General features: G+C 36.5%; 1 protein-coding gene across 1 annotated transcript in view; it reads left to right on the top strand.

Annotated features, from left to right (window-relative positions):
* DNAJC1 (DnaJ heat shock protein family (Hsp40) member C1) overlaps window positions 1–14867 on the top strand; it is a 218669-nt gene that overhangs the window by 95122 nt on the left and 108680 nt on the right. The window contains exon 7 of the mRNA XM_007081343.3: window positions 388–478. Within this exon, the coding sequence (XP_007081405.2) occupies window positions 388–478 (91 nt within the window). The remainder of the gene's footprint in view (window positions 1–387; window positions 479–14867) is intronic.

The following is a 14867-nucleotide window of genomic DNA, read 5'->3' as shown; positions in this document are numbered from 1 at the left end:
GAAAATAGTGCTTTGTTCGTCACAGGAACATAATTTACTGTACCCATTTAGCTTAATTCAGCGAGTGTGTCTGCTCTTTGTCCGTGGAGTAGCCCAACGTTGAGAACACAAACAGTGGTAGAAAACAGGAAGAGGAGTCCTCCCTTCCATGTCTGAGAGAAAAAACTCCCCTTAGATTTATACTCACGCGCGTTCTGGCCTTAATAAATAAGCTCTCTGAGAGAGAAAAATCAGGGAGAAACATTTATTGTTTCTTCTGTTCGTCATACAATTTAAAACCATAAACTGAAAGGAAGACAATACACGGCTTTAAAATGAAGTTGTGCGTGACGTAGTATCAAAGCAAACGGAGCTTTATGTTAATTTCTTTGTAACTTCTTTTTTAAGGATGCTGGGGAGTTTTATGCTAAATATAAAGAAACAAGATTGAAGAAAAAGGAAGATGCATTGAGTCGGGCTGAACTTGAAACACTTCAAAGTGAGTTTTAAACATTGTCTTCTTACTGTGTTAACAATATCATATAAGACTGACTATTTAAATTTGGATTTTCCTTTAAAGTCAAAAGTAATTAAGTTTTCTGTGCTTTCATTACCATTCTCTAAGAGCAGTTACTTCCTTAATGTATTAGATGTGGAAAGTACTCTATTAGTTATTGCTGAACCACCCATAGTTCAGTATCAGAGGGGGGATAAAATCCACATGAAGTCATATAGTTTGTCAAATCTAGGAAGCATCCCAAATCAAGGAAGTCCTAACATACCCCAGTGTTGTAATTGTCATTGATATTTAGTGCCATTTCTGTCCAGTTGGTCATTCAACTTGCTGTAAAACAGTATCAAATCAGAAACCTGAAAATAGCAATGACTTTTGTTTTGAAAGTCTTTGCTTCATCATTAGTTGATGTATTATTATACAACACGAAAACCCTGGACTAAATTATCAATGTGTTGAAGTCTTCTCTTGAACACTAAAGGCAGTACTTGCTGATTTTAGGAAAAGTTAAACATACAATTAAAGAAGGCATTTCTCCAGCCCTGGTCTTTTTGTCTCATTTTGACAGATCTACATCTTTCCCACATATAGCCCCTCCTCCCTTTACTTTGCTTTATTTTTTTTAAGTTTATTTATTGGGGTACCTGGGTGGCCCAGCCAGTTAAGCATGCGACTTTGGCTCAGGTCATGATCTCGCGGTTTGTGGATTTGAGCCCCCGACTGGGCTCTGTGCTGACAGCTCAGAGCCTGGAGCCTGCTTCAGATTCTCTGTCTCACTGTCTCTTTGCCCCTTCCCTGCTCGCTCTCTCTCTCTCTCTCTCTCTCTCTCTCTCTCTTTTTCAAAAATAAATAAACATTTAAAAATTTAGCTTATTTATTTCGAGAGAGAGAGAGAGAGAAAATGCACGCACATGAGAGAGAGAGAATCCCAAGCAGGTTCCACACTGTCTGCATGGAGTCCAACCGTGGGACTCCAACTCACGAACCATGAAATCTTGACCTGAGCCAAAATCAAGAATTGGAGGCTTAACCGACTGAGCCAGAGGCAGCAGTGTGATGTCCGACTTTGCTTCTGGAGTCACGTCTTTCTTTGACTGTAACTGGGAAAAGTTCCTGCTTTTAAGGGCCCATGTGATTAGACTGGGCAAATTTGGGTAATTCGGGATAGTCTCCCTTTTCAGGGTGCTCAGTCTTAATCATATCTGCAAAATCCCTTTTGCCATCTAAGGTAAAATATTGCCAGACTCCGGGAATAGAATGTGGACATCTTCAAGGGTCCGTTTTTCTCCCTACCATAATCCTTCAGGTGTCTGGGCAGCTTTAGAACAGGGGCTGTTTCTTTTTTATCTTTATGTCTGCAGAATTGACTACAGTGTCCTGGCACACAGTAAATGGATATATTGGATGAATATATGAATTAATGTCATGCCATGAATATTAATGAGCACCTATCCTGTATAGAACTCTGTTTTAAGGAGCACATAATTTAACTTATAAAGTTTCAGGGTACTTGGGTGGCTCAGTCCATTAGGAGTCAGTCTGACTCTCAGTTTCGGCTCAGGTCCTGATCTCACGGTTTCATGAGTTCGAGCCCCGCTTCAGTCAGTGCAGAGCCTGCTTGTGGTTCTGTCTCTCTCTCTCTCTCTTTCTCTCTCTCTCTCTCTGCCCCTTCCCTGCACATGCTGTCTCTCTCAAAGTAAATAAACTTAAACTTAAATAAACTTAAATAAACTCAACAACTCTACATACTATGTAATTTTCAAGCCAAGGATATCAAAAAGTACATTTCTGTTAAGAAAGAGTTCAGGATGATAGAAGATTACATATAAAGATATGCGTTGGGGAGAAAGAGTGGGCAAATGACTATTATTGTTATATTAAAAATATTGAAACAAGTTTGTTATAGTAATTGTTGAGAAGTTTTAATTACGTTGAGTAAATCAATAAAAGCCTAAATGTAATATTTAGAGTTAATGTGAATATACATTTTATAGCTTTCATAGGCACAGCTTATTTTTATGTAGCTTTTGTAACAAACCACTTAATTGTTATAATTTTGGCATATATATTAGAACTCTGTAATAACAACTTGTTAAGTTTATACACTAAAACTTGGAAAATAGGAGTTAGACATAAAATATGTATCACAATGTAAGATATTTTATCACAATGTAAAAATTCCTTGTTTGTGACCATTTTCCCAAAGTCACTTGAAGATTTTTGTTCTAAGAGTTTGATGGAGGTTTTTAAGCAGATTAATAATTCTGGGTTTTTTTGTTATTGTCTAATAAAAAGATGATGTAAAGAAACACATGTTCGAATACATAAATACATGAAAACTCTGTTTGCTAGTAAAAATACGTAGTAATCTTTTAAATATTTGAAAATTCATCACGAGCTCATCAGTTATTGAAACTCAAAATGGAAACAGCACTACCAGAAAGCATATTAAAAACCGTATTCATCCCAGCCATGAGTAATAAGACTTCTCATGCTCATGTTTTTGGTATCAGTGGTATATTAGGGAAAGGTCATGGTATCAACATTAAGAATGTTAAAGTACAGTCACATTATTAATAATGTCAGAAACTGTCATGTATTTTTTAATGTAGTCTCTAATGGTTACATGCAAAGAATCTTTTAATTAATTTTGTTAACTTCATTACAGTGTTCTGCATTGTATACTTTAGAATTAATATATAAAGGCCCCAAATCCCCCAGTGTGCATTTCATTTGCCCCTATCCTTCTTAATTTTAAAGACCATCATTGGAGTACTGAGTTCATAATAACATTTCCATCTGCTTAATTGAGTAAATGCTTCTCATGTAGATTAGCAGTAGCTATTTTATGCTGCCTGTTTTTCATGACCTAATTGCTAATCTGCCCTCAAGAAATCTGCTCTACTGCTGAGATTGTGCAATACCCTCGGAGGGCCAGACCGTAAGGTGTGGTGGTCTCATTAAAACAGTGTGTTAGAACGGGAAATACGGAAAGGACGATTTCTTAAAAATAAATATCATTGTTCTGGGAGTCTATGCAGAAGATGTGATATCTGTTTGGAAAACTAGAGGCCCTTATTTATTTATTTATTTATTTATTTATTTATGTATTTATTACAAGCTTAATCGATTTTTATGTTTTATATTTCAATACGTGGAATATTTATAAATACGACTTTTTCATTGTTAATGATATTTTTATACATTCTCTAATTATATGAGTTTTCTTCTAAGTCAATAGATGCAAATTCTAAGTACTATAATGAAACAACTCATATCATGAACGGGAAAAATGAGTTATTTTATAAATAAATTGGCTCTAAAGGTGAAAATTTGAATAGACAAAATTGGGGGAGGAAGAATAGAAGTGAAACTTAATATTTCTATTATCTTTTCTCCGTACCTTATATGATGTCAAACAGAAACAAAATCAAGTAATCAAAGCCTTACCGTCAAGTACTTTTTTGGCTGCAGATATGATGGTTCCAGACATTAGTTATATTTTCTCCTAGTTTTGTGGTCCCCATTGCACACCCCAGTGATGGACCTAAGTACAGCGAGAAGGTGGAGGACTTTTTAGGGGGACAGGATGAGAAAACATTCACCTTCCCTAGGGTAAAGGAAGACTGGCTTTTAGAAAACTCAGGTTCGTGAAGAAATGAGATGCTAGTGCTGACTGAAGGGGTTGGTTGTGAGGAGGACAAAGGAGATAGGGTAGAGGTAACTCCAGTTTAGGTTAGCACATTTACCCTGTGGTAATACAGTGTGCTCGTGGGTGGGAGAACACTGTCGGAGATAACCTAAGAAAAAGCATATTCCAGTCAGTAGCTCCAGTACGTTTGGAAACATGACCAAACAGAAACTCTGTACCTTAGCTTAGGAATTGTGTTATGTAGTAAAACCTAATAGGAGCCCCGGTCCCAAGAGTTTATGTGTAGGCAGAGAATATCTAAAGAACAGTATTATTTCTTAGGTACTTTGCTCAAGGAACAACGGAATGTGGATTTTTTCAATCATACAGCTCAAATGTAAATTTACAATTCCTTCAATATTTCAAATTCTATGTGGTGTAGGCTTTAGTATAATGCCGTCTTAACACAATCTTAGTTTTCCCACTGAAATGATTTTAAAACCTTTTTATCCAACTGAATATGTAAACATTTATGGCTTTCGATTAGTTACATTTGAACTAAAATTTTAACAATTAATTTACTTAATTTCGAACTAAAAATATACTTCTTAATATTATGCTTTTTATAAAATAATGTGTCCATGTATAAGCTTCATGCAGGAAGGTATTTTTGTCTGTCTTGTTTACAGCTGTAACCCCAGAGCCTAGAACAATGCCAGATAGATGATAGGTAACTCAGGAAATACTTGTCAAATGGGCTAATGGAATACTTACTGTATTGTTCTTTTCTACTTCACACTTGTTAAAAGAATTTATTAAAACTTTTCAGTAACATTGTTGACCAGAAGATCTTTGTTATCAGTAAAACTGCTTTTTGAGCGATCTACACAGCTTATTTATTAACACAGCTTATTAACAGAGTATATCCTCCTTATTTCCGTGTATAATGAAATATGGTCCCATGTATGGTGCTGACGCTGGAAATTTTATCCCAAGCCACAAGTACCTAGCCACTTAATATTAGGATTTCTTTTTTCCTTTCTTCATGATTGCTACAATAAAACCACTGTATTGTTTCTTTTTTTCCCCTAGTATTTTTTTATTATGGTAAAACACACCTAACAAAATTTACCATCTTAACCATTTTTAAGTATATAGTTCGGTGGTATTAAGTATGCGCATAATGTTGTGCAGCCATCACCCCATTCATCTCCCATAGCTCTTTTCCTCTTGTAAAAACTGAAAGTCTGTACCCTTTAGACAGTAACTCCCTAGTCTCACCTCCCCACAGCCCCTGACAACCACCATTCCACTTTCCGTCTCTGTGATTTTGACTACTCTAAGTATCTCCTGTAAGGCTGATCACATAGTATTTTCTTTTGTGACTGGCTTATTTCACTTAGCATGAAGTCCTCAAGGTTTATCCACGTTGTGGCATGTGTCAGAATTTCCTTCCTTTTTAAGGCTGGATAAATAATATACCATTCTATGTGTGTGCCACATTTTGCTTATCCTTTCAAATTTCTGTCAACGGTTACTCGGGTTGATTTCACTTCTTAGCTATTGTGACTAATTCTTCTATGAACGTGGGTATACAAATAACTCTGAGTCCCCGGTTTCAGTTCTTTTGGGGATATACACAGAGGTAGAATTGCTGGATCATACGATAATTCTATTTTTAATTTTTTGAGGAACCAACATACTGTTTTCCATAGCAGCTATACCATTTTCTATTCCCACTGACAGTGCACAGGGGTTCCATTTTTGCCACATCTTTGCCAACACCGATTTTGTTTTGTTTTGTTTTTTTATTGTAGCCATCTTGATGGGTGTCTCTTTAAAGAAATATCTATTCAAGTGGGGTGCCTGGGTGGCTCAGTCGGTTGAGCGGCCGACTTTGGCTCAGGTCATGATCTCACAGTTCGTGAGTTCGAGCCCCACGTCGGGCTCTGTGCTGACAGCTCAGAGCCTGGAGCCTGCTTCGGATTCTGTGTCTCCCTCTCTCTCTGCCCCTAACCCACTCACATTCTGTCTCTGTCTCTCTCAAAAATAAAAAAATAAACCATTAAAAAAAAAAAAAGAAATATCTATTCAATACCAAGTTTGAATTGGATTGATTTTGTTAAGTTTTAGGAGTTCTCTATATATTCTGGCTATTATCCCTTATGAGATATATGATTTGTAAATATATTCTCCCATTTTGTGGGTTACCTTTTTACTCAGTTGACATTGTCTTTTGATGCACACAATATTTTCATGAAGTCTAATTTGTCTATTTTTTCTTTTGTTGTCTGTGCCTTTGTTGTCATATCAAAGCAGTCATTTGCCAAATCCAGTGTCTTAAAGCTTTTGCCCTGTATTTCCTTCAGAATTTTATAGTTTAAGGTCTTACATTTAGGTCTTTGATCCATTCGGACTTCACTTCATAGTGGGTAAGGGTCCAACTTCATTATTTTGTATGTGGATATCTAGTTTTCGCTTGTCGAATTATTGCTTTTTTATTTAACTTTTTACTTTGAAATCATTATAGATTTATAGGAAGTTGCAAAAGTAGTGTAGAGAAGGTCCCATGTACCCTCCTAAAAACCGGGAACTTGACCTTGATATGAAGTGTGTGTGTAGTTCTCTATCATTTTATCACATACGTGTATTTATGTAACCACCATCCCAATCAGCCACTACCCCTTTATGATCACACCCATCTCCTCCGGTTCCCCCATTATCCCTAATATCTGGCAACTACTAATCTATTTTTTATCTCTGTTTGTCATTTTGACTTTGACTATATGATTTAGAGAATGTGATTTGGAGAATCATACAATATTTGACTTTCTGAGATTGGCTTTTTCACTCAGCATAAGACTCGTGAGATCCATTGAAGTTGTTCCATGTATCAGTAGTTCGTCCCTGTTTATTCCGGGTATGGCTGTACCACAATTTGTTGAACTTTTCACCAGTATAGGACATTTTGGTTGTTTATGGTTTTTGACTGTTACAAATAAGGCTACTGTGAATAGTCAGGTGTACATTTTTGGGTGAACCTAGTTTTTATCCGGGATAAATGACCAGAAGTGCGATTGCTGGGGGTGATAGGTTTATGTTTAGAGTTCAAAGAAACTGCCGAATTATTTTCCAGAGTGCTTGTGTACCTTTTTACATTCCTACCAGTAATATATGAGAGATCTAATACCTCTGTACTTTTACCAGCATTTGGTATTCTCACTTTTTAAAATTTTAGCTATTCTAGTAAGTTTGTAGAGATATCTCATCATGGTCATATATATATATATATATATATATATATATATATATATAATAAATATATAATAAATAATTATTATATAATAAATATATAAAATATATATTAATATATTAATAAATAAATATATAATAAATATATAAATATATAATAAATATATATATCACCGAGCCCTATTCTAAAAATTTTATCCCATGTTTTCTTCTAAAATTTTTTTAATTTTATGTTTTACATTTAAATCTATGATCCAGTTTGAGTTAATTTTTTGTAAGGTGTGAGGTTTAGGTTAAAGTTTTATTTTTTATTTTTTGCCTATGGATAGCCAGTTGTTCTAGCACTATTTTTAAATTTAAATTAAATTTTTTTGGAGAGAGAGAGTGCGTGCATGCAAATGTGCAAGTGGGAGAGGGGCAGAGGAAGAGAGGGAGAGAGGGAGAGAGTCTTAAGCAGGCTCCATGCTCAGCTCAGAGCTTGATGTGGATTTGATCCCATGACCCTGTGATCAGGACCTGAGCCAGAATTGAAAGTCAGACACTCATCCAACTGAGCCACCCAGGCACCCCGCCCCCCTTTTTTTTTTTTAGGTCAACTAGGGTGATTCTTCCACTTTCCTATCCTTTTTCAAAATGTTTTAGCCAATCTAGTTCCTTTGCCTTTATATATAAATTTTAGAATAATCACCTGTGTATCCGCAAAAAATCTTGCTGAAACTTTAGGGATTATGTTAAACTTGTATATCAATTTGGAGAGAAGTGGATATTAACTATCTGGAGTCCTTTAATCTCTGGCTACTTACATCTTCTTTGATTTCTTAAGTGTTTTGTAGATTTTAGTATACAAATCTTTATACATGGTATTGGGTTTTTAATTTCACTTTCCATGCGTTCACTGCAGGTAAAGAAATGCAGTTGATTTTTTCTTTAATTTTTTCTAAGGTTATTTATTTTTGAGAGAGAGAGAGAGAGAGAGAGAGAGAGAGAGAGAGAACACACACATGGGAGGGGAGAGAGAGAATCCCAAGCAGGCTCCATGCTGTCAGCACAGAGCCTGAAACGGGGCTTGATCTCATACATGTGAGATCATGACCTGAGCTAAAACCAAGAGTCGGAGTCTCAACTGACTGAGCCACCAGATGCCCAAAATGCAATTAATTTTTATATTTAATTATGTATCTTGCAACCTTGCTAGATTTACTTGTTAATTATAGAAGTTTTTATATAGGTTCCTTGAATTTTCGGTATGGACAATCATGTCATATGACAATAGGGGTAGTTTCATTTCTTCCTTTTCAATCTATATGCATTTTATTATCTTTTCATTTCTTATTTTGCTAGCTAGAACTTTCTTTTTTTTTTTTTTAATTTTTTTTCAACGTTTTTTATTTATTTTTGGGACAGAGAGAGACAGAGCATGAACGGGGGAGGGGCAGAGAGAGAGGGAGACACAGAATCGGAAACAGGCTCCAGGCTCCGAGCCATCAGCCCAGAGCCTGACGCGGGGCTCGAACTCACGGACCGCGAGATCGTGACCTGGCTGAAGTCGGACACTTAACTGCGCCACCCAGGTGCCCCGCTAGCTAGAACTTTCAAAACTATGTTGAACAAGAGTGGTGTGAGAGGACATTCTTCCTTTATTTCCAAACTTGGGTGGAAAGCATTTAGTGTTTTACCATTAATTATGTAAACTGTAGGGGTTTTTTGTTAGATACTTTATGTGAAGTTGAGGAAGTCTCCCTCTATTCCAAATTTTCAGAGTTTTTTTTATCATGACTAAAGGTTGACTTTTGTTATTTTTTGTATCACTTAAGATGATCTTGTGATATTTCTTTACTTGTTAATTTGGTGTATTATAGTGATTGAGTTTTGAATATTGAGCTAGACTTGCATCCCTGCAGTAAATATCATATAATCTTGGTATATAATTCTTTTCATACATTGCCAAATTCTATTTGCTAATATTTTGCTAAAGATTTGTGCATCCATATGAGAGATTTTGGTCTATAGTTTTCTTTTTGGATTGTCTTTGTATGTTTTGGTATCAGAGTAGTACTAACATCTAAGGAATTGGAAGCGTTCTCCTATTTTCAGAAAGAGACTGTATTTAATTGGTGTTAATACTGTAAACATTTGGTAGAATTCCCTGGTGAGACCATTTAATATTGGCCTATTTGGGGAGTTTTTAAATTACAAGTTAAATTTATTTTGTAATTACAAGGCTATTCAAATATCTATTTTATATATCTATTTTATGGGGAGTTGCAGTGGTTTGTATTTTTCAAGCAATTGGTCAGTTCCACCTAAGTTGTCAAATTTATGTGTGCACTGTTGTTTTTAAAACTAATTTACTATCCTTTTGATGTCTGCATGTCCTGTAGTGATTTCTCCTGTTTCAGTGTTAATATTGGTAACTTTTTTTCTTCGTCAGTTTTGCCAGATGTTTGTCAATTTTATTGATCTTTTCAAAGAACTAGTTCTTTGTTTCATTGTTTTTTATCTATTGCTTTTGTTTTCTATTTCATTTATTTCTGTTCTTAATTTTATTATTTTCTTCCATCTGCTTAATCTTGTTTTGGTTTTGTTTGCTTTTGATATGGAAGCTTAGATTATGGTCTTGAGGCTTTTCATCTTATCTAATGTAAACTTTTAGTGCTTAAAATTCCACTCTCAGCACTGTTTTGTCTGTGTCCCACCTATTTTGATACATTATATTTTCATTTGACTCAGTTCAGTATTTTTTTTTCCTTGAGACTTCTTTGATACCTGGATTGTTTTAGGGATGTTATTTAGTTTCCAAGTGTTTGGGGATTTTCCTGTTATTTTTCTGTTATTGATTTTTAGTTCGGTTACATTGTTGTCAGAAAACCCATTCTGGGGGCGCCTGAGTGGCTCAGTCGGTTGAGCAGCCGACTTCGGCTCAAGTCATAATTTCGCGGTCCGTGAGTTCGAGCCCTGCATCGGGCTCTGTGCTCACAGCTCAGAGCCTGGAGCCTGTTTCAGATTCTGTGTCTCCCCCTCTCTGACCCTCCCCTGTTCATGCTCTGTCTCTCACTGTCTCAAAAAAACAAAAAACAAAAAACAAAAAAAAAACGTTAAATTGTTAGAAAAAAAAAAAAAAGAAAACCCATTCTGTATGATCTCAATTCATTTAAATTTGTTGAGATGTGTTTTATGGCCCAAGATACGGTCTAGCTAAGTATATATCCCATGGGCATTTGAAAAGAACATATATTCTGCTGTTGTTTAATGGAGTGTTGTTATGCTCCCAAAAGTCCCCAAGGCTCTGCTCTTTTTATTTATTTTTTTGTTTATTTTCTGTTTTTCAGATTAGGCAATTTCTATTATTCTGTCTTCAATTTAACTGATTACTTTCTCTGTTCCATTTTTCTGTTGAGTTCTCAATCATTACATTTTTTTATTTTAGTTAGCATATTTTCAGTTCTGATATTTCCACTTGGTTCTGTATGTCTTCTGGGTCTTTGTGGTTGACTTTTTATTTCATTTGTTTTGAGGATGTTCATTATTACATGTCAAACCATTTTTATATGCCTTCTCTAAAATCCCAGTCAGATCCTTTGGATGTCTTTTTCATCTTGTTGATTATATTTTTCATTCAAGTTGAGATATTCTTGGTTCTTGGTTTGATGAGGGTTTTTTTTTTTTTAATTAAAACTTGGACATTTTGGCTATTATGTTATAGTTCTCAGAATCTTGTTTAAGTATACTACCTTACCTGATGTTCTATGGCAATGCTGTAGCTGAGGTGAGGAAGGGGAGAGTTGCTGCCCTGTTAACACTCAGGTAGGGGTGGAAGTCAATGGCCTGCTTTATAGCTTCAGGAGAGGGTGGTTGTGGATCTTCCTAGGGTTGGGCAGGTGTGGGTGTCCTCACTTACCAGTAGGCTGCCTCTAAGAACACTCCACTAATATCCCCTTGCTGGCATAGGTAAGCAGGCCTACTTACAGCTCCCCACCTGGCCTTTGCTGACATTGTGGAGTGTTGGTCTCTTTACTGCTGGGCAGTTGTGAAAGCCCTAACTCTCCTCTAGGCTTTCTCTGAAGCCACCCTGAAAGCAATGGGGAGGGATGCCTCATTACCCCTGGGTAGCTATGGAAGCCCAGGCTACCCCTACCCCTGCCATTGACTTTACAGGAGGAAGGGGTAGGAAAGAAAGTCTGGCTTCCTACACAATCTTCTCCCACATCACCCTGGTAGGGAGATTGGGGTGCCTTATTATAGCCTCACAGTGACAGAAGTCTAGGCTTCCCATTAGCCTTTGCTGGCAAGGAGAAGAGGTTGGCCACAATTTTGTCTTTTGTTTGCTTGAAGTAAATCAGTTATTATCTAAACTTGTCTTGCTATGCAAGGAAACCCAGGGTACTCACCACCTTGGTGTTCATCATGTCCTGCCATACCTAGCTGGCCTGTCTTCTCTTCAAAAATCAGTCTTCCTATATTTGTTTTATATGTAACATTTAGGGTTTTTCAATTTTCTTAGGGGGAGGAGTATGGAAAAGTACTTTCCCTCCATTTTTTTAGAAGCGGAAGTTTTGAATTACTTTTTTTAAGCAATTTAAAAAAAAAAGTTTATTTTAAGAGAGAGAGAGAGTGAGAGGGGGAGGGGCAGAGAGAGAGAGAGAGAGAGAGAGTGGGAGAGAGAATGCCAAGCAGACTCCATGCTGATAGCACAGAGCCTGATGCAGGGCTCGATCTAACTGTGAGATCATGACCTGAACCAAAATCAAGGTTCGGATGCTTAACTGACTGAGCCACCCAGGTGTCCCTTTAAGTAATTTTTTTTAAATGCTTCTTTACAAAAACATCAAACACTTGAAAGTGTGATACAACACCCTAGACATAATAACTACATTTATTTGTTTATAACTGATTCTCTTCAAGAAGGCAAAACTAGTACTGATGAGGTGGATTCTAGCTTATATGTGTTTTCTTCAAGCAGTACTTTGTTCAAAATAAAGGGATTGAGAGAAACTGAGTAATGTGACGTACTTCATGAGGAATCAGTTCTATGACTTCTTCCCCTCTTATGAAAAATATTTTGAAAAACAAAACCTGGTTTCCTGATTTGGGCTCGTATGGTACTCTGGTAATGCTGTCTTTTTAGTTTTTTGATACTTTTATTAGACTCACCTGTCATTTAAATTGCTAATTTTCTATTACAGTATCAGGAACTTTTTTTTAAAAAGTCACCATCTCAAAAGCCTGAAAATATAAAGGTGTTTAAGCAATATAAGGTAAAATATAGTGGTTAGATACCATATAATTTCTAGTTAAAATAACCCTTTCTAACTGGAACTGTTCCCACAGTACTATGTTCTTAATGTACATTATTCTTGGCATAAGCTAACTTTACAGACTTGAATGAAATGTGAGTGAATGAATGAATGATACTACTCCTCCCTTCAAAGTTTCCTGTTCACCCGGCAATTTTTTATTTGAAGGTGAAATAAAATTCATAGAAAATTATGTATTAATATGTGGCTTCTTTTGATCTTTTCCTTTTGTTGTTTCTCCTGGCCCACATATGTGTTTTAGGAATTCTTTCTTTCTCCAGAATAGCCCCTCTTTGTATATTAGGATAGTAATTTTTTTTTTAAGTTTAGTTTTATTTTCTTTGAGAGAGAGCTAGAGAGCAAGTGGGGGAGGGGCAGAGAACTCCAAGCAGGCTCCATGCTGTCAGCACAGAGCCCGACGCAGGGCTTGAACTCACCATCCGCGAGATCATGACCTGAGCTGAAATCAAGAGTCGGACACTTAACTGAATGAACCATGCAGGCACCCCTAGGATAGTAATTTGTAAATCATGATAATACTATCTTTTTGCATAGTTCTTTATAAGTTCTTTATTTTCCACGTTCATTCTAATCATTTTATATGTGTTAATCTCATTTATTTCCCATTAACAATTCATCAGATTCAGTATTACCATTATTCGCATTTTACAAAACAGTAAAGGACCATAAGAAAAAGCTAGTAAATTGCAGAGGCTGAGTTTTAATCCCAGATCCGTCCACAGTGAGAGCTTTTTCATTCATTCATTCATTCATTCATTCATTCATTCATTCTCTATTTAGCACCAGACATCGTCCCAGACACTGGGAATTCAGTAGTGAACAAAATAAGAATTTTTGGCCATGTAGAAAGCATCAGTAAGATGAGTAGTGATAGATGCTGAGGCAAAATATAACAAGGAAGAGGGATAGGGAGTGTGTGTGTGTACACGTGGATGTGGGAGGCCTGCTGCGATTTAAATAAGGTGGACAAGGAAGGCCTCAGTAATAAAGAGACATGTGAGCAAAGACCTGCAAGGGGTTAGGGAGTAAGCAAGGCAGACAAGGGAGTGGGTTTCAAGTAGAGGAAACAGTTGAAAGGAGGCATAAATCACTTGGAGCCTTATATTCTAAGAACCTGGCTTTTACTCTTAGTGGAATGGGAGGTCCCAGGAAGGTTGTGCAGAGGAGTGACATGATTTGATACGTGTTCTCAGAAGAGTGACTGTGAGGTGAAGAACAGACTGAAACAAGGACTTGAAACAAAGAGACCACTTGGGAGCTCTTTTAATAATCCAGACAAGAAATGGTGATGGCTTGGATCAGGGTGATAAAAGTGAAGAAATGGAACTCTTTATGTATTTTAAGTTCGAGATAAGATTTCCTACCAGATTTCATACAGGATATAAGAGAGAAGGGGGGATTGAGGACTCCCAAGGTTTTGGACCTCCGTAGGTCGAAGAAATGGGAACTTCACTGGAAAAAGCAGACAGAAGGGAAGGGATTTTATCAAGAGCTTAATTTAGAAGACGGTTCTATCCCTCCTTAATATTTGGAGCACATTCCTGTACAAGCCAGGATTTAACTTCTGCACCTGTGCTGTGAGATAGGTAGAGCAGATATTTCATTTTATAGGTGGAGACTTAGAGATAAGTAATGTCAAGGAGGTACTAATGTATTGGTGAAGGACTAATGACATAGAAACTAGTTTTTCTGACTACTTGTTTCCTCTTTTTTCTACCACTTTTCATATTAATGATGTGATTCCAAATCTTTCCTATTCTGATAACTTTTCTGACATAATCTAGTTTTTCAGTTCTGCGTTATAGTATAGTGCTTAAAACTAAAACTTCCTTCCTGGGGCACCTGGTGGCTCAGTTGGTTGAACATCTGATTCTTGATTTCAGGTCATGTCATGATCCCAGGGTCATGGGATTGAGCCTTGCATCGGGCTCCACACCAGAGTGTAGAGCCTGCTTCAGATTCTCTCTCTCTTCTTCTGCCCCTCTCCCCCACTCTTGCACTCTCTCTATACAATAAAAGTTAAAATTAAATAAGTAAAACGTATTTCCTTTTCCTTTTCCAAGTTATGTTTCATTGATAACTGCTGCACTATTGTCTGAGCATTTCCAAAGAGAAATTCTCTGTGCCTGCTAGAAAAAGAAGATAACAAGTTAAGATGTTATGACTTTGCTCAATT

Source organism: Panthera tigris, chromosome B4 (assembly GCF_018350195.1).
Source record: "Panthera tigris isolate Pti1 chromosome B4, P.tigris_Pti1_mat1.1, whole genome shotgun sequence".
NCBI lineage: Eukaryota > Metazoa > Chordata > Mammalia > Carnivora > Felidae > Panthera > Panthera tigris.
Note: the sequence above shows the minus strand (reverse complement) of the source record. Positions and strands in the feature narration are given on the sequence as shown.